The sequence below is a fragment of the Chaetomium fimeti genome (genome assembly GCF_033439085.1).
Source record: "Chaetomium fimeti strain CBS 168.71 chromosome Unknown B0H64scaffold_1, whole genome shotgun sequence".
Taxonomy (NCBI): Eukaryota; Fungi; Ascomycota; class Sordariomycetes; order Sordariales; family Chaetomiaceae; genus Chaetomium; species Chaetomium fimeti.
The window spans coordinates 2,628,672-2,647,356 of NW_026944329.1; the positions used below are offsets into that span (position 1 = coordinate 2,628,672).

The 18,685-nt window shown below is 60.5% G+C and overlaps 5 protein-coding genes across 5 annotated transcripts; 2 read left to right on the plus strand and 3 right to left on the minus strand.

Annotated features, from left to right (window-relative positions):
- Window positions 1-605: 605 nt before the first annotated feature.
- B0H64DRAFT_315296 (uncharacterized protein) lies at window positions 606-1,460 on the plus strand (the record flags this gene model as incomplete). Its single annotated transcript, XM_062800234.1, has 1 exon — window positions 606-1,460. One exon carries the CDS (start codon window positions 606-608, stop codon window positions 1,458-1,460), a length of 855 nt encoding a protein of 284 aa, XP_062664146.1.
- Window positions 1,461-1,596: 136 nt separating this feature from the next.
- B0H64DRAFT_315727 (uncharacterized protein) lies at window positions 1,597-4,473 on the minus strand (the record flags this gene model as incomplete). The annotated part of the gene is given in 4 exon segments (XM_062800254.1): window positions 1,597-2,991; window positions 3,397-3,400; window positions 3,418-4,250; window positions 4,369-4,473. 4 exon segments carry the CDS (start codon window positions 4,471-4,473, stop codon window positions 1,597-1,599), a joined length of 2,337 nt encoding a protein of 778 aa, XP_062664147.1.
- A 775-nt stretch (window positions 4,474-5,248) lies between these two features.
- Window positions 5,249-13,015, plus strand: B0H64DRAFT_448967 (polyketide synthase; the record flags this gene model as incomplete). The annotated part of the gene is made up of 2 exons (XM_062807068.1): window positions 5,249-5,718; window positions 5,794-13,015. 2 exons carry the CDS (start codon window positions 5,249-5,251, stop codon window positions 13,013-13,015), a joined length of 7,692 nt encoding a protein of 2,563 aa, XP_062664148.1.
- A 699-nt stretch (window positions 13,016-13,714) lies between these two features.
- B0H64DRAFT_421712 (acyl-CoA dehydrogenase/oxidase) lies at window positions 13,715-15,187 on the minus strand (the record flags this gene model as incomplete). The annotated part of the gene is made up of 3 exons (XM_062805537.1): window positions 13,715-13,930; window positions 13,993-14,837; window positions 14,900-15,187. 3 exons carry the CDS (start codon window positions 15,185-15,187, stop codon window positions 13,759-13,761), a joined length of 1,305 nt encoding a protein of 434 aa, XP_062664149.1. The 3' UTR covers window positions 13,715-13,758.
- A 654-nt stretch (window positions 15,188-15,841) lies between these two features.
- B0H64DRAFT_448969 (uncharacterized protein) lies at window positions 15,842-17,352 on the minus strand (the record flags this gene model as incomplete). The annotated part of the gene is made up of 4 exons (XM_062807069.1): window positions 15,842-16,598; window positions 16,663-16,731; window positions 16,806-17,063; window positions 17,123-17,352. The coding sequence occupies 4 exons, from the start codon at window positions 17,350-17,352 to the stop codon at window positions 15,842-15,844; spliced, it is 1,314 nt and encodes a 437-aa protein (XP_062664150.1).
- Window positions 17,353-18,685: the final 1,333 nt, after the last annotated feature.

Genomic DNA, 18,685 nt, shown 5'->3' on the forward strand with positions numbered 1-18,685 from the left:
TGGTGGTGGCGGTCCGACCTTGGCAGAAAGTTGTGTGGGCGTCGTCAAAGTTGGCTGGTGGACGGCCCGGACGGCGACACGAAGTATAGCTCATCATTCTAGTCCACGTCGGCATCCCTTTCTGGATACGCAGCCTGATCTACCGTCCTCACCGGTTCTCGCCCTCTCCAGGAGCGGCAACCAAAAGCGGTTCCCGTAAACCTTTAGCATTGGAGCCTGTGACAATACAGAGTTCCGCACTGTCTACTTCACGCAAGCCGTGCCCGAGAGGATGGACTGGTCCGGTGACTCCGGTCTCGTGTTTGTCCCCTTCGACGTCAGACAGGAGTCACAGGACGCGCTAGCGGATCTCGACTGGGAGAAGATAATTGCACTATAGAATCCTTCGCACTGCAGAGTCCGAGCGTACCTAGGTATCCAGCAACCGGTCCCCTGCGGCCTGGAGGCGCATGCGTGGAAGGATTGCGCGTCATGTCATCTCGTTTCCCAGTCATGCATCTCTTCCGCAGATCGCACAGGCTGTGTAGGCGGATAACAGATGAATTTCAGCTGGCACGAACGGTTCCAATTCACGTCAGCTGCTTTCGCTTCATCTTCATGGTAAAATGTCCACCACGCCCAAGCTCCAGCAAGTCAAGCCCTCCGAGGGCCGCGACGCCGTCTTTCGAGCCCTGCGCGAGGATGGGGCCGTTATCATTAAGGGTCTCTTCACAAAAGACCAGGTTCGCCGGCTCAACCATGAGGTCCAACCTGCCATGGACAACATCGGTTTGGGCTCCAAGCAGTCCGAGGAATGGCTCAAGGACTTCCACGGCGACAAGACAAAGCGGCTGAACGGCGTGGTCGCGCTCAGTGAGACGTTTCGGCACGAGATCCTCGAGAACGACCTGATCCACCAACTGTGTGAGGAGATTTATCTCAAAGATGCGGGCGGGTACTGGATGAACTCGGCGCAGGTCATCGACATCGGCCCGGGGAGCAAGGCGCAGCCGCTGCACCGGGACCAGTGGCAGTTCCCGATCTTTACGCACTGCGGCCCCGACGCGCCCCAGGCGAGCGTCAACTTCGTCGTGGCCTTGACCGAGTTCACCGACGAGAACGGCGCGACCAGAGTGATCCCCGGAAGCCACAGGTGGGATGACCTCCAGCAAAACGGAACGCCCGAAGACACTATTCCCGCCGAGATGGAGGTGGGCGACGCCTGTTTCATCACCGGCAAGGTCGTGCACGGCGGCGGCGCCAACCGCACCAAGGACGTTACGAGGAGGGCTATCACTCTGGTGTTCCAGTGCTCCTATCTCACGCCGGAAGAGGCGTATCCATTTATCGTCTCCAAGGAGATTGCGAAGACGCTCAGTCCACGGGGCCAGCGTATGATCGGGTTCCGATCCCAGTTCCTAAAGGACAGCCCCGGCGTGTGGAAGCGTGACTACGGGGAGGTGGATGAGGCGTATTGTTAAGGTGCCGACTTTTCAAGGGATAAGTGCCGGGTTTGCTATTATGTATTTTCTTCAGAAGCCACAGAAACAAGAATAAAACGCATAACGAGTACCTATTATACTCGCACCGCACCGCACCTCCTTACCACTTCAAAGCTTACAAGTTACCGCGCTCCGCCACGCCCAACCCGTCCAACAACACCTCCAGCACTGTCGCGTTAAACTCCCCCACCTCCTCAGGCGAGTAAAACGCCGGATTATAGCACGAATTCAGCACCAACCGCCCGCGCCACGCCCACATGAAATGCTCCAGCCACGGGCCGGTAACCGTATCCCCAAACCACACCTCCTCGACCCCCCACTCGCCATACCTCTCCTTGACGAACTGGTCCACGACCCCGAGGCTCGACAGCGCGGGCGTCGTCTCCCTTGTCTGCGGCCCCGCGACCGCGAAGTCGGGCACCATCAGCCGTATCATCGGCCCCAGCGCGCTCCACACCTCCGGGTCCGCCCGCGGCAGGTCCTGCGCGTAGAAGGCGCCCAGCTCGCGCACCATCTGGCCGAACGCCCGGCCGGGCGACGCGTCGACCACGTAGGGCAGCACCCCGTGGTGGTTGCTCAGCGCGGTCGGCGCGTCGTCGTCCGAGTCCTCGCGGCCCGACTGTGACTGTGACTGTGACTGTGAGGCGGGGAAGTAGCGGCGCAGGTCGAAGTTGCCGAAGCACGCGAACTGCGTGCCCCGGACGGTGGAGCGTTTCGCCTGGATCGCCTGCGTCGCGAGCACCGCGGCGGCGTGCCAGGCGGCGGTGACGCTGAGGCGTTGGGCCTTGCACGCGGCGCGGATCGCGGCGGTGGTGCGGCCGGGGGCTTGCAGGGTGAGGGCCGAGTTGTGCGGGGAGGGGGCCGGGAGCGGGGTGCGGACCGGCATCGAGATGGGCTCGGTCATGGCGGCGAGCGGGGCGAGGATCTCGAGGGCGCGCTGCTCGCCGCGGCCGGGCCGGCGCTCGGTCGTGCCGAGGAGGTCGTCGGAGCGTGGCGGGAGCCGGGCTACCTCGGACCCGTCCGTCCGCTGCAGCAGCTCGTGCGTGCTGACGGGCGAGGCGAGCGCGCGGAAGAAGCGGTCCCAGAAGTTCATCAACCCCCGGCCGTCGAGGGTGTGGTGCTCGCCTTGGAGGAAGAGTTGTCGTGCCTCCGGCAGGTAGTACAGGGTCATGTGCGCCGTCTTGACCAGGGTCTTCCATAGGTCACGCCATGTCTTTTTGCCGGGGATCACGATGAACGTGGTGGCGAGCCAGGCTTCGAGGTCCTCTGGGGATGACGGGGACGTGTATCTCTTGCCATCCCGAGGGTTCTGGGTCGCCAGCGCTGGGTATTGCTTGCGCACCTGTAGCCAGGCGTTGCGGAGCAGAGGGGCTAGGGCGTGGGAGGAGAGTTCGCCGTGGGGAGAGGAGGCTGTGTGGCTGAAGGTGACAGACGAGCCTACCAGAAAGAGGGCCGGGGATCCGGGCGGTACCGAGATGGCGTTGTAGAGCACCTCTTGGAAGCCGTACGGCTGCGAGTAGGTGTTCGGGCCGGTTTGGACCCATGACGGGTGGGGTTGTGCTTTGTTTGTGGGCGCCATTGTGGACGTGTTTGGCAATACCGTTTGACCACGGGGTCCGGCACGGCCTCGCTAGAAGTAGAGGTGAATGTCATTGGTACTTATATCGGCACCGGGCAAGTTCCTGTATCCAAGCGGCGGGGTGACCGGACTGGGACAAGATCCGTCACGCAGGGAGATCACATGTAAGCTAGGTATGTAAGCGAGCACTCGGACTACGCACTCGGACCATCTTCATACCCTAACCATCTGAGGGTAACACCAATACATGGGCGGTAGTACCAGGGTCCAGGGTCGCGAAGGTAACCTAGTTTTCTACTTGAAGCGCAAGTCCATCACAAGACGCGCGGCCCCCACCTTCCTGCTCACTCCCTCGACTCCCTCGAATCCTTCCAGGCCTCCTCTACCAAGTCTTCGATCAGCTTTGGCGCGGGGGACGTTTCCTGAAACGCTTCAACCAGGTTAAGATCCCCCCTCAGGTTGCCAAAGTCAAATGCCCCAACCGCCACGCCGGCTTCGAGATCAGCGATAAGCCCCCGCAGCTGTTCCAACCCCCCCGGAAACCGGTCAGGGAAGCGACCCGCGATGTCCACGTTCGTGGGGAGGTCGAACGCCTCGTGCCTAAGCAGTTTCTCCACTGGCTGGTACCGCACCTGGAGTTTACGACCGAGACTCTTCTCAAAGAGGGCGACGAGCTCGTTCAACGAGACGGTGCTCGACGCCGTGGTCATGACACGCGGCCACTTGTCCAGCTCGAGCGCCAGCGCTATATATCGCGCCGCATCTGTCGTAAACGTCATGCTCATCCTCGCCTCTCCGTCACCGGGAAGCACGGCCAGCCCGTTTTCCGGATCGACAAAGAAGCACAGCGGGCGCAGGCTGCTTGGGACGCGCGGCAGGCCGAAGTAGTCCATGAACATGCCCGGGTAGATGTATGCGTACTCGAGCGAGGTCGTCTTCTCCAGCGCGCGTCGAGCCGCCACATGGAATCGCTTCTCCGGGTAGGGGAGGATGCCGTCGTCGACGTCGTACTCGACGTTGAATTCCGAGGGGATAAAGCGCTCGACGCAGGGGCATCGATCGGCGGCTCGGATCAGGCAGAGCTGGGCGTCGGACGCGGAATCACAGTCCATGATGAAGGTGCAGATGACGACCCGGACGTTCCTCTTGGTGAGCTGCTCGACTAGCGCATCCTCAGACGAGTAGTCGGTCTGGATAAGAGGCAAGTAGGGACTGCCTGTCAACGGCGATATCCGGGACGTGGTGTTCACATTCTACATCCGGGTGTCAACAGCTTTACAATACAGTGAAGGTGGATATGTTGCCTACCTTTCTTGATGTGATGTAAATCTCGTGCTTGCCGGTCTTCGACAAGGCGTCTGTAATGAGACGGCCCAGATCGCCGGAGCCGCCAGCGACTGCGACAATAGTCATCGTGGGTGGTGATTTTCAAGGCAAGACAAGTGCTGGACTCTGCACGTCGTCGAAAAAGTTAGCGCAATGTGTTTGAAGAGCTCGGCTACAAATCGCTCTGTTGCCTGATGGTTGACATCGGAGCACCTCAGCTTCTATCCCCTGTCTCACACCGGGCGTAGATCTCGGACTAGGTGTTCTGGCCCCCAACCTCGCGTATGGACTCGGACTCTGTCTACCAGGTAAATCCCGTCCCTTAAAAGGTCACAGCGCCATCCTCCAGGATTATGTCCTCATCACCCACCCAGCCACCAGACATGCAGACCCCGGCATGTCCGGGGACTCGTGGGGGATGCTTCGTACGCGTCCCGGTTCCTCCGTGTCACTGCCCACCATGACTGAAGGGATCAGTTGAGTCAAGGTTAACCGAGTTGTACATACATGTACCATTAGTACCCTGTACTTTGTATAATTGTGCGTTTTGGGCTGACAAATGAAGACAACAAAGCTCAAGAAACCCAGTGCTCGGGCAAACCCGGAAGTCAAGCCCAACTCCAGGCCTTTCTGAGTCTGACTACATAGATGCCATGAGGATGTGGATGGGTACCTACAGTATTACCAGTGTTTTACTTTTCTTGAAGTGACGAGCGATCCCAAGTCCATTGCACCTCACAGTTCCGGATATTTCCCCTTTTTTCAAAGGCTGGCCACTGAACGTAGTGGACTTGGTTCGCCAACCCGGCACTCCATAACCCCTTTGCTCTCGGCACTTGCTACGGATCGATACGGGAACAAGATGCAACCTACCCAAGCCGGAGACAACCGAAACCCGGCGATCGTTCCCGGGTTCCGGGCCAGCGGCACCGATGATTCCACAAGACATGCATCACAGAATATACACTCACTTCTCGAGCGTACCGCGGAGGAGTACAGGGACAAGACCGCCCTGATCTGCGGCCACACGGCACTCACCTATGGACAACTCAGCTCGCTCACCAACCACTTTGCCAGAGCCTTCGTACGGCGAGGAATCGGAAAGGGCGACCTCGTGGGCGTGGCCCTGGACCGCTCCGTCGACCTTGTCGCGGCACTGCTCGCGGTCTGGAAGACAGGGGCCGCCTACGTGCCCATCGACACAGACTTGCCCAGTCAACGCATCGATCAGATGCTCGACGACGCCAGCCCCAAGCTACTCGTTACCAGTACCAAGATGCTAGACGCCTTCACTCCAGGAGGGGGTGTGTCCTCTTTGACGATCGAGGAGGTGTTGCGCACCACCGCGGTAGACCCGGACTCTTTTGGCGGCAACAGCAACGGCACCAGCAACGGCACCAGCAACAGCACCAGCAACGGCACCAGCAACAGCACCAGCAACGGCACCAGCAACAGCAACTCGGACGCGGCAGTCCACAGTAGCACCGACCTCGCCTACGTCATGTACACGTCCGGCTCAACCGGCCGGCCCAAGGGCGTCGAGGTGACGCACGGCAGCGTGATCAACCTGCTGCAGTCGATGGCGTCCGGAGAACCGGGCTGCGGCCCCGCGGACCGCCTGCTCGCCGTCACGACCGTGTCCTTCGACATGGCGGTGCCGGAGCTCTTCCTGCCGCTGCTCTGCGGCGCCACCACCGTGCTCGCGCGGCGCCGCGAGGTGCGCGACCCGGCCGCCCTCGTGCGCCTCATGGACCGCCACGCCGTCACCGTCATGCAGGGCACCCCGACGCTCTGGCAGATGCTGCTGGACTCGGGCTGGCCCGGCGGCGGCGGCGTGCAGCCGCCGCCGCGCCTGAGCAAGATCCTGTGCGGCGGCGAGGGCTTGCCCCGCGCGCTCGCCGACCGCCTGCTGCTGGCGTGCGGCCGCGGCGGCGGTGTGTGGAACTTGTACGGCCCGACCGAGGTGACCGTGTACGCGAGCATCTGGCGGGTGCAGCCGGGGGGTGAGACGGGGGTGCTCATCGGGAGCCCCGTCGCCAATGGGCACCTGTACGTGCTCGACCCGGAGACGCTCGCGCCCGTGCCGTTGGGGAGCGAAGGGGAGCTGTGCGTCGGCGGGGCGGGCGTGGCGCGCGGGTATCGGGGTAACGCCGAACTCAGTCGCGCCCGGTTCGTGGAGAATCCGTTTGATGGAGGGGTCATGTACCGAACCGGAGATCTCGCGCGGTTTGTGGCGCCCGGGAAGTTAAGTGTCTTGGGCCGCATGGACGGCCAGGTCAAGATCCGCGGCTACCGGATCGAGGTCGGGGACATCGAAGCGGCCATTACGGCACGCGAGGATATCTCTGCGGCGGTTGTCGTTTGTCGTGATGACCAGCTGGTTGCCTATTGCGTGCCAAAGGCTACTACTGCTTCGGCGGCTAAGACAGAGGCGACGCTTGACCAGGTGCTGCGTCCTTGGCTGGCCGAGCGGCTGCCCGACTACATGGTGCCGGCGTTTGTCGTCGAGATCGAGGCTCTCCCGGTCACGATTAATGGCAAGATAGGCCGCAAAGCCCTCCCAGACCCGGTGGCTCCCGTTGAGACTCCCTGTACCGCCGCCGCTGTAATAGCTGCCACGGAGTTGGAGGGTCAGATACTGGCAATCTGGTCCCGAGTTCTCGGCCACAGCCGCATCCGCGTCCGGGATAATTTCTTCCAGATAGGGGGTGATTCGGCGCGGGCCATTCGAGTGCACAAAGAGCTAGAGAAACAGCTTGGCCGCCCGGTTCCTGTCCCCAAACTGTTCGAACACTACACAATCGAGACGTTGGCGGCATATCTCGGGGGCAGCTCGCCGGGCACGCCTAATAATAGCCCGAACAACCCTCAAGCCAGCAAGCAAGCTCGTGTGGATGACTATGTCGCTGACCAAGACATTGCGATTGTGTCCATGGCTTGTCGGCTGCCGGGTGGTATCGCAACACCCGAGGACTTCTGGCAGCTGCTCGAGCGCGGTGGTGATGCGGTCGGCGATGTACCCGACGATCGTTGGAGTCGCAGCAACACCATCGGCGACATGGACGCGAGCTGTCACCGTGGCGGATTCCTTCAACCCTCCTCCTTGATCAACTCCTTTGACATATCCTTCTTCGGCATTTCACCGCGAGAGGCACGCAGGCTGGACCCTGCCCAGTATCTGATGCTCGAGACCTGCTGGGAAGGGTTCGAGCGGGCCGGCTACACCATGGAGCAACTGCGCGGGAGCCAGACCGGCGTGTTCGTCGGCACCAGCAACATCCTCGCACACCAGGCCCTCAACGCCACCGCCGTCAGGGACCTCGCAGACCTCGACGGATACACCGTCACCGGCTCGGCGGGCGGCTCCATGTCCGGCCGCATCTCGCACCAGCTCGGGCTTCAAGGCCCCACCATGACCATCGACACGGCCTGCTCGTCCTCGCTGGTCACGACGCACCTGGCCTGCAGCGCGCTGCGGCAGGGGGAGTGCGACATGGCCGTGTCCGCGGGGGTGAGCCTGCTGCTGAACCCGGGGCTGCACGTCGAGTTCTCGCGGTTGCGGGGGATGTCGGCCGACGGCCGGTGCCGGTCCTTCTCGGCCGACGCGCAGGGCACCGGGTGGTCCGAGGGCACCGCGGCCGTCGTGCTCAAGCGGCTCGCGGACGCGCGGCGCGACGGCGACTACGTGCATGCCGTGATCCGTGGCACGGCCGTCAACCACGACGGCCGCGGCGCCAGCCTGACGACGCCCAGCGGCCCGGCCCAGAAGCAGCTCATCCGCAAGGCGCTGACCGCGGCCCAGCTGCGGCCGGAGGATATTGACTACGTCGAAGCGCACGGCACCGGCACGAGGCTGGGCGATCCGATCGAAGCCACGGCGCTGGCGGAGGTGTTTGGGCCTGGCAGAGTTGGTGACAAGGACATGGAGCCTCTCTTGATCGGCTCGGCCAAGTCGAATATCGGCCACACGCAAGCCGCGGCCGGTCTCGTGGGTCTGCTCAAGGTGGTGCTATCCATGCGGCACGGCATGCTGCCCGAGACATTACACGTCGCTAAGCCTACTCCGGCCGTGGACTGGCAGGGCGCCAACATGACGCCGGTGCTGAACAAACGACCGTGGCGGTCGAGTCGGAGGAAGGGAAGCCGGGTGCGCCGGGCGGGCATTAGTTCGTTTGGAATCGGCGGTACGAACGCTCACGTTATCGTCGAGGAGCCGCCGAGGGTGGCCCGTCTCGTGGGTAACGGGGACACAGCAGTGAGGCCGCTCCCGGTCATGCTGCCGTTTCTCATCTCGGGCGACACCAGCGCGGCCCTACGCATGCAGGCCCAGAAGCTTTGCCAACACCTCTTGGACTCACCGGATGATGGCCTCGGTGACGTGGCCTACTCACTCGCAACCACTCGTAACCATCTCCGCAGGCGGTTGGTATTGATGGCCCGGGACAAGGCCGAGTTGGTGCAGAAGCTGGGCTCGGCATTGCCTGCCAGTCCTGCCAGTATTACCAGCGATGTCGCCGAGGCACCCGACAACAGGCTGGCCATGCTCTTTACTGGCCAAGGTAGCCAGTGGCCAGGCATGGGAAAGGACCTGAGCGAGGTGCACCCCGTCTTTGGGGAAGCGGTCCGCGAGATCGCGGCCGAGTTTGACGGCGCCGGGTTGGAACTGCCGCTCCTCGATGTCATGTGGGCGAACCCCGAAAGCACAGAAGCCGCGTTGCTCGACCGCACCGACTTTGCCCAGCCCGCGCTCTTTACTTTGGAGGTGGCGTTATGGCGGCTGTGGCAGAGCTGGGGGGTAAACCCGGACTTCGTCCTCGGCCACAGCCTGGGCGAGCTTGTGGCTGTTCACGTAGCGGGCATCCTCGACCTGCCCGACGCGTGTCGGCTGGTGGCGGCGCGCGGTCGCTTGATGCAAGCCCAGTCCGGCGACTACGGCATGGTATCGCTCGGAGCAAGCGCCGCTGAGGTCGCCAAAGCAGTCAAGGCGCTAGGCCGTACTCCAGAGGTCGATATTGCTGCATACAACACGCCCATGAAGACGGTCATATCCGGTACTACGGATGGCTTGGAAAGCATTGCGGGCCATTTCGCTTCCCGGGGCTACAAGACTAAGCTGCTGATGGTCGGACATGCGTTCCACTCGCGGTACATCGACCCCATGCTGGCCGACTTTCTGGCCGTAGCCGAGACGGTGAAGTTCCACGCGCCCAAGATACGGGTTATCCACAGCCTGGACGGCAGGCTGGCAAAGCCGGGCCAGCTCGAACAGGCGCAATACTGGTTGAGGCAGGCTCGGGAGCCGGTTCGTTTTGCTGACGGGATCCAGACGCTGGCCCGTCAGGGGGTCAACGTCTTCCTGGAGATAGGGCCGCATCCGGTGCTCTGTGGCATGGGTGCAGAGTGTCTCGCAGACCATCATAGCGACAACAACAATAATAACATCCCTGTTTCCTGGTTGCCGTCTCTCCTACGCCGCAAGGACGGCACCGCGGCTCTCCAACGGAGTCTCTCCCACTTACATATGCGTCACTTGTCCCTCGACTGGCAAGCCTACTTCAAGCCGTTTCGGTGTCGACGTGTACAACTGCCCACCTATGCCTTCCAGCGCACTTACGAGCAGCCACATGCGGGAAGGGCTCCCGGCTTGAATGGTACCAGCACTGGTCTGAGCCATACCGCCCACCGTGTCCCCAACGGCCACGGTAATGATCGTTTCCAGTTCGGCATCGCGTGGCAGCCAACCCAGACGGACGGCACTCATCAACAACCCAGCGGGACCTGGGCCCTGTTGGTTGCAGCCGGAAACTCGACGTGGACAACGAGTGCCAAAACCGCCCTGTCAGGAGCCGGATTCCGACTGGTCCATATCGATGACCTCGGGCAGGCTGCGAAGCTGGACGGCGTAGTCTGCCTTTGGGACACGGATACCGGCGTGATATCGCAGACGCGAGATCTGATCGCTAAGGCGCTGGCACAGCTGCAGACGGCAGCTCAGACTCGGTTTACGCCTCCGCTTATATGGGTCACTCGCCACGCTGTCGGTGTCGGCATCGAGTGTGATGATCGGGCCATGAGACCAGGGGCAGGGTCGTTGCTCTGGGGTTTGATGAGAACCGCCAGGAGCGAGCATCCCGAACTGAGCTTGCGGCTGGTCGACCTGGGGCAGGAAACCACCGACGCCTCTTTCTCGTCGGCGTTGCTGTTGAACACTGAACCGGAATGCGCCGTGCGCCGGAGTCTGGTGCTTGTTCCACGGATGCAGCGCGTCGATGCGGTAACAGCGCCATTGCCGGGCGTCAAGGACCGATTGATACGACCGGACGGAGCTGTGTTAATAACAGGGGGCCTCGGTAGCCTTGGAGCGTGCGTGGCCCGGTGGTTGGCGAGCGAACACGGCATCCGCGACTTGGTACTTACCTCACGTCAGGGAGTGGAAGCCCCAGGTGCGGATGCGCTGGTAGCCGAACTTTCAGAGCTGGGCGTCAGAGTCACCGTCATGGCCGGCGACATTGCCGATCCGGCCAGTATCGATTCCATTGTGGCAACCTTTAACAAAGACCGGCCGCTGCGAGGCGTCGTGCACGCCGCCGGGGTGGTCGACTCGGGCATCCTCTTCACCATGACACAGGCGCGGTGCGAGACGACCATCGCCCCCAAGGCGTACGGGGCATGGCTCCTGCACCAAGCCACTCGCGGGATGGACCTAGACCTCTTTGTCATGTTCTCCTCCCTCTCCGGCGTCATGGGCATGCCGGGCCTTGCCAACTACGCCGCGGCCAACACCTACCTCGACGCGCTCGCGCACCTGCGCCGCGCCCAGGGCTTGCCAGCCACTTCGGTAGCGTATGGCACCTGGGCAGGCGACGGTATGGCGTCCCGGCTCGGCCCGGCCACCAACGCCCACCTCGTGAGCTTCGGCCTGGACCCACTGGCACCCAGCGACGGGTTGGATCTGCTCGCACAGGCTGCTGTCAGCAAGCGCGCCCTAACCGTGGCCGCTGTGCTCGACACGGCACGGCTCGGGGCCTTCTACGAGGAACAGCGCGGCGGCATAGTACCGCCATTGCTGCGCTCGCTCTTACAACGGGACGGGGTCACCATGACGAAGACTCCCAGCGGCCCCTCCCAGCAGAAGAAGCATCTGCGCGATGTGTTGCGCGAGACGGAACCCCCACGGCGCCCCGGCATCTTGCTGGACATGGTCCGGCAAGTCGTCGCCAAGGCGTTGGGGTTCAGCCACCCGCTCGATGCGGAGGTCGACCGTCCGCTGAAGGATGTCGGCATCGACTCGTTGACCGCGGTGCAGATCCGGAACCATCTGGCGACGTTGACTGGCCTGGCGCTCCCAGCCAACATCGCTCTTCTCCATCCAAACTTGAGGGTGCTCAGCCGGTCCTTGCTCGCTCAGCTGCAGGATATGGATGCGTCGACGGCTGCAGTTGCGTCTGCTGGGGGGTTGCTAAACATGGCGGCGGTCCGCACAGGGTGTCTCGATGCTAGTTTCACGTTCGAGCGTTCGGATCATGTCGATACTAGACGTCCAGAGTCTGTATTCCTCACCGGCGCCACCGGCTTCGTCGGTGCCTCCATCCTGCACGAGCTGCTCAAGCAAGGCATCACCACTCACTGCCTCGTGCGCGCGGACGACACAGACGGGGCCCGGCAACGGGTTGTCAGCACGCTGCAGGAGTACAGTCTCTGGGAGGACCGCTTCGCGTCCTTGGTCCGACCGATCGTCGGCGACATGGCCCAACCCCTATTCGGCCTGTCCGACGCGGCCTTCTCCGAGCTGGGGGACCGGGTGGACTCGATCTGCCACGCCGGCGGGCTCGTCGACTGGATGCGGCCCCTGGACGAGTACGTCGGCCCCAACATCGTCAGCGCGCACGAGGTCCTCCGCCTGGCCGCCGCACGCGGCGGTCGGCGACGACGCGTCAAGGCTGTCCACCTCGTGTCCACCGTCTCCACGCTGCCCAAGCACATGGGCCTGGACGTTGGCGAGGACGATGTCGAGTACGGCTACGCGACGTCCAAGTACGCCGCCGAGCGGCTGGTGGCGGCGGCGCGGTGGCGCGGTGCCCGGGCGTCGGTGTACCGCCTGCCGTACGTCACGGCGTCGGCCGCGACCGGCCACTTCCGGCACCACCGCGGCGACTTCCTGCACAACCTGGTGGTCGGGGGCCTCGAGATGGGCGCGTTCCCGGCGTTGGATGCCGACCTGTCGGCCGTGCTGCCCGTCGACTACCTGGCCAAGACCATCGTCGCCGTCATGACGGGCGATCTCGATCGGCTCGGCCGCGACTGGGATTTCTTGAACCCGCGGGCGCCGACCTCGACCGACCTTTTTAAGCTGATCGGGGCCGTGAGCGGTGGGGAGCCCAAGGAAATCATAGATTTCGCTATCTGGAAGCAACGGGCGTTGGACTATGCCGCTGAGCATCCGACAAGCCCGCTAGCCCGCATTACGGCCGTCTTGGATGGCTTTACGGCTGAGACGGCGGGCGGGATAATGAAGAGTGCATTCATGGTTGGAGAGCACGTGTTAGGGGGAGACGCGTACCCTGTGCCGTTGATTGACGAGCAGTTTGTGAGGGGGTATTGCGATCGTATCAGTCAGGCGAGCACCTGAGCTGCTACAGTCCGTTTCGTCAAAGACAAGACGAGGTACAGCACAGCATGTGGGAGCATTGTAGAGAGAGACGGATATTGAGATCTGGTGACGAACAAACTTCATGATATCCTGTTCATTAATTATCTGTTGCCGAGATCCTGATGTTGACTTTGTGCTGAAGCTGCTCTTTGATGTCACCGTCCCTCCTGCTCGAGACCGAGACGTTCAGGGGCGGATCAAACTCAACGAGGTTCCACTGTTCAAGAATTCGAACAAAAGGTCACCCGGCATTTTGACAAGCCCAATACCTAGGTAGAGATTGAGGCGACCTTGGCTGAGGACTTGAAGGTCAGGATTGAGGAATCCGTAGAGAATTATGCCAAAGCACAGAAGGGCTTTGAGAGCAAGGAAGGGAAAGTAAGCCTAGCTCACAGCCTTACTCACACCGCAATTTTTCTATGCAGTTCTGATGCAGCTCTGATTCAGTGCTATGCCTTATCAGGAAGGGCGCTTTTTCTTGAGAACGAATAAATCCAATAATAGAATAAAAGGTACGAAAAGAATACAGGGGGAAAACAGGTCTTGATGAAGGCGGTGATGGTAATTAGATTCAGCGCGGACGGAACGATTAAGGAGAGAAAAGGAACTTGAACCCAGAGCGGTTAACAATTCTTCCTATTGGTGGTGTTCCACCTCGTAGATAAGATCAACATTGTAGGTAGGATTCCTGTAGTCTCAGCGTCCCCTGTAAAGACCTCGACCTATGCCTTCTCCGACGGGCCATACGTCGCCGCCCACGCGTCGTACGTTGGGGACAGCATCAACTGCTGCAAGTGGCGCCTCCGAATCCCAACATTGCCGCCGTCAAAAATAGGCAACACCATCGCGTTGTTCAAGAGCTCCGCGAAGGGCTGTTCGACATCATACGCCGTACTGTCGAGTCCGCGTTAGCATGTCTGCTCGACGAAGTCACCAATAATAAATAAACAACTTACACGCCAACCGCATTAATCACATCCACACACGCCTTCACCGCCGCCTCACTACAAAACACCTTCGCGGCCAGCGCCAACTCCCTCCTCGCCTCATACCCCCCGGGCCCATGCTCCATCGCATGCGCCGCCTTCCACGTCAGCGCCCGCGCCGCCTCGGCCTGCATCTTGACCCCGGACAACAAGTCCGCCACGGCCTGGCGCTCCAGCAGCGGCACCGCACCGCCGCGGGCATCACTCTTCGCAAACGCCAACGCACCGTCAAAGGCCGCGCGCATCAGCCCCACCCCCATCGCGCCCACCAGCACGGCGCTCGCGTCGAAGGCGCCGAACGCTACCTGCGCGCCCTGGCCGGGGGGGCAGAGCACGTTCTTGGCCGGCACGCGCACGTCGGTGTAGCGGACGTGCGGGCCGGATACCGAGGTGTGGCCCGGCGTGGCGATGTGCCGCAGGACTTGGAAGGCGCCGGGTCCGTTGCGGTCGAGGTCGGCGCGCGTGACGAGGATGATCATGACGTGGTCTTTGGGGTCGCTAGCCGTATCCGTGGAAGTGGGGGAGTCGGTCACGTCGCGGCAGACGACGCAGGCGAGGTCGCAGCCCCGGAAGTCCCAGCCCGCGCAGTTGGTCGCCCACATCTTCTCGCCGTTGATGACCCACTCGTCGCCCTCGCGGCGGGCGGTGGTCTGGAAGCCCGGTGCGCCCCTCTCCAAGGCGTTGGCTACGCCGCCGGGCTCGCTGAAGACTAGTGAGGCGAGCGGTGTGCCCTCGCCGCTGAGGAAGGGTGCCAGGAACTCGGCGTGCTCCGGCTTGCCTGCGATGTTGAGCGGGGTTAGACCTAGGCCGGTGGCCTGACAGACGGAGAGGGTTAGTTTGTTACATTTTTGGTTGGTTATGGAAAGGCTCTACATACGAATATCGTGAGTGCCGCCGACGGCTCGACAGAATAGCACTCTTCGACCATTATGGCCGCCTCGATGAGACTACCACCGGTGCCGCCGTGGGCAGGGGCGATTTGGCCCTTCAGTAAGCCGCCTTGGACAGCGGCGGCATAGGCCGGCTTAGTGGCCTGGAATCTCTCCGTATGCTGGGCATGCTTGAGGTACTCGGCGCGGGCAGGCTTGAGGACATGCTGGGCAAATCCGGCGGCGGCAGCGCGGGTGGCGGCCTCGGTTGGGCCGAGATGGAAGTCGACAGGCATGTTGATGGTTGAAGTCGATGTTGAGGTTTTGTTTGAGGTTGGGGGTGAGACCGTGAGACCTAGTAAGCGGGCGTGGGAGTGAGGGGTTAGAACAGAGAACCTCAAGTTGAAGTTGTGGACAGGGGGAAATCGGACTTGGCGTAGATGACTGGGCTTATTTATACCGTACCTCTCTAAAAGGATCCGAGAGGGGTTTGAGGGGTTTGAATCCACTTTCTAGATGATCTTACATACGGGCTAGCTGGTCTGTCAGCTTTTTGCCCGTTGTCGGAGCTTCAGTAAGCCCACCAGGGTGAAATACATATCACAACGCCTCTGCCTTTGTAGACTTTGCAATAATATGTAAGCTCGTATTAGTGATCAGGGGTCTCATGTTGCCGTTTTTACTGACATTACAATATAGTCAAGAACTCATGACTTGTATAGGTAGGGAGGTACCGTTTGGGCCTTCCCTAAATTAATAACTAATACGCATCACAAGAGAGCAGAACGGAAGATCAGAAATTAAGCTGATGAATAACGGCCCCATGCCTCAAAGCTATGGTACCTGCTTACGCCTCAAGCCCAGCCAGCCACACTCCCCGCCAACCTCCAGTATGGCATCAAACAAAGTGTGCTGTGCTGTGCGTCCCCGTCCCAGTCCTCTACTGAGTATCAAGAATCCTCCCCACCCCCGTCCCGCTTGACGATCTTGCCCTCCTTGCACTCAGTGCCCTCCGCAACGCGCTGCGGCGTGAGCCAGCCCCAGTCACACAGGCCGAAGGTGCCGTCGTCCAGGCAGACGAGCGCGCCGTTGCTCGCGCAGGCGACGGCCTTGCCGTTCGGCTTATTGGCCATGGCAGCCGCCGCCGCCACCGCCACCGCGGGGGCTGGGATGGCCGTAGGTGTCGGTGTGGGTGTGACGGAGAGGTTGATAGTTGAGACTTCTGAGATGGTCGTCGACAGGGTAGTCGGGACGATGATTGGAGGCGGGGATCGGGTCATGGACCGGTCGGCTGTGCTGGTGGTGGTGGTGTTGGCGGTTTCGGTGATGGGCTGGTTGACGGAGTGGCCTAGTGTTGGGGACGTGGTGTCCTCCACCGGCGGGGTGGGAGTGGTGGCGGCCGGGCCGGCTTGCTTGATCTTGGCGACGGTGAAGGGCGGGTCTGGTTCGAAGGTCGGGGGCGATTGAGCGGCCGGGATCTGGGTGCAGTAACCCGATGGTTTGTTCATTGGCTCAACTGGGGCCTGGAGAACGCGGCCGTACTTGCCCGGCTCGGGGAAGTTGACAACAACATTGTCGGCGCGAGTACCGGTGATGCAGTTCGGAACCTCGGGGTCGTTGGGGGAGTTGGCCACAAATATGTTGGGCAGGTTCTTCATCTCCGTCTCATCGCTAGTACCGCCGGTGATCTCGATCGGAGCACAGTTCCTAAGAGACAGAGCGGTTAGGAATGGGAAGCAATCAGTTAGCTGGTGACAACTTGACAACTTACATGTACATCTCCTTGTTTCCGAGTTTATTGAACCAGGTCCAGGCAAAAGTAGCCGGGCCGTTCTTCAAGCTGTTCACGAGTGTCAGTCAATCCAATAATCTCTTCGAGCTATGAACGTGGATGTAGGACAAGCTTTAACTCACAACTTGGGAATCGGAACCATGAACTGGCGAATACAGTCAACGCCAGAGTCATTACCACAATGCTTGCCATCTTGGCGCCGATTCTGGTCCACGGCCACGGGGGCGAGGTTGTGGGACTCATCGGTAAATACGGCAGGACAACCACCGATGATGCTGTAGATGGTTTTGAACTCGGCCGATTTATTCCAGTCGCCTCCGTTGGCAGGCTCATCGTAGGTGATGCTGAACTGGCATGAACCGCCACCATGCTGGCCACCACTACCCAATTGTGTTAGCTTTTGTATCACTACCGGTATTAATAGACTTGATGGACGTACCCTGTGAAGTTTACCAAGGTCGCACCGCCAGCCTCGACTGCGGTACGGTGGGTAAAGCCGTACTGGTTGTGGCAGGGATACGGGTAGAGGCCACCGCTGATGGGATCAACCTGCAGCAGCGGCTGGATGTCGAGGCTGTAAGGAGCTGGCGAGTTCATGACCATGTGACCGTGAGCTCCGCCGAGGAGAAGCATCGCGATCCCGGTCGCCGAGACCATCGGCGACATCATTTTTGTAGATTTCCAGTCAAATTATGGTTGGGCTGATATCATGGGTCGATAAATACTAGGTAGAGATGTGAAAGCTTAACTGAAAGGTTGCAGATCTAGCCGATTCGTTGCGGGAGGAAGAAAGCCGGGTACCTAGGTATATTATAGATTATCTCTAGGTTGCAAGCTGTGCCCGACTACTGTGACTCCTGGACAACAAGTGCCAGCTTTCTTGTTTCATATTGGCAACAGGCATGGCTCGGGCTCTTTAGTTCGGATGGACAAAGGTAGGTCAGAATAGCACTGTGTCTGACTCTGGATGGTAGCCGTGGATATATTTACCTTGACATAATCAATTTCTTCTTTGGAAATAGCTCTCATGAACTCAGGACTCGATGGGAACATTACATGGCAGGAACTGGGGGGGCAAGTTTGGATGTTTCACTGAGTGAACTGTAGAGTAGTTCGGCTTTTTCCCCTTCTTGATGTTCAGGTTATGGCTGTTCTAGTTGTCTAGTTGACTTCGCCACCATCTCTTTTTGAGGCATGGGTTTATAACCACCGGATTCTTTGCTTTTCAACTATTGGAACAATGTTTGACTCCATAATAAATCCAGCCGGGTTCAGACAGCTTTTCATGATCACCTCCAGAGCTCATCGCTTGCCCCGACAAGAACCGTCTCTGGTTCCAGTGTTTCCTCCAGGCGGTGGGGCCGGCAATGGTGTGTAGACGCGTGTCCGCCAGTCGCCTTTAACCGCATCTGTAGAATTTGATGAAGAGCTCCCGTATGAGTAACTGCCTTCTTCGTTGTCCATCTTCAGTTTGACTGCTGGGTCGGATGTTCCTGGAGACTGCCTCCCGAGTTAGGCATGGCGTGGAAAACATGTTGACTCGACTCACTTGTTTTTCTCTCGGAATCTTACTTTAATAGACAGCTACTTGGTTATTTTGGTGTAGAGGTAGCAAGGCGATGACCATAGACGGCTGGCAAGTCGTCAGGGAGTGTAAGAGGGCTTTTGAACCTTTTCCTTCCCTTTTCTCATGTGTCAACGCATTGGAGACCTCTATTATATCTCAAAACCTTCAGACCCCAGTCGACAGCCCGCCCGAGACCCCCACGACCTCCCCCGGGCCACCCGCGCCGCGCAAGCCTCCCGAACGTTGGGGAACACTGTGCGGCTGAAGAACAGGCCAGGGCCAATAATCTCCATCCGAATTAGCATTGTAGCCGCAGGGCCGCATGGATGCTAGCCTCATCTACCCAACCTGCCGTATCAGCTCCGATTCCAGGCTGTCTCTTGAGCGGCTCTGATTCGGTGGGGTGTATACACAACAGCTGCCGGGCGCAGTAGT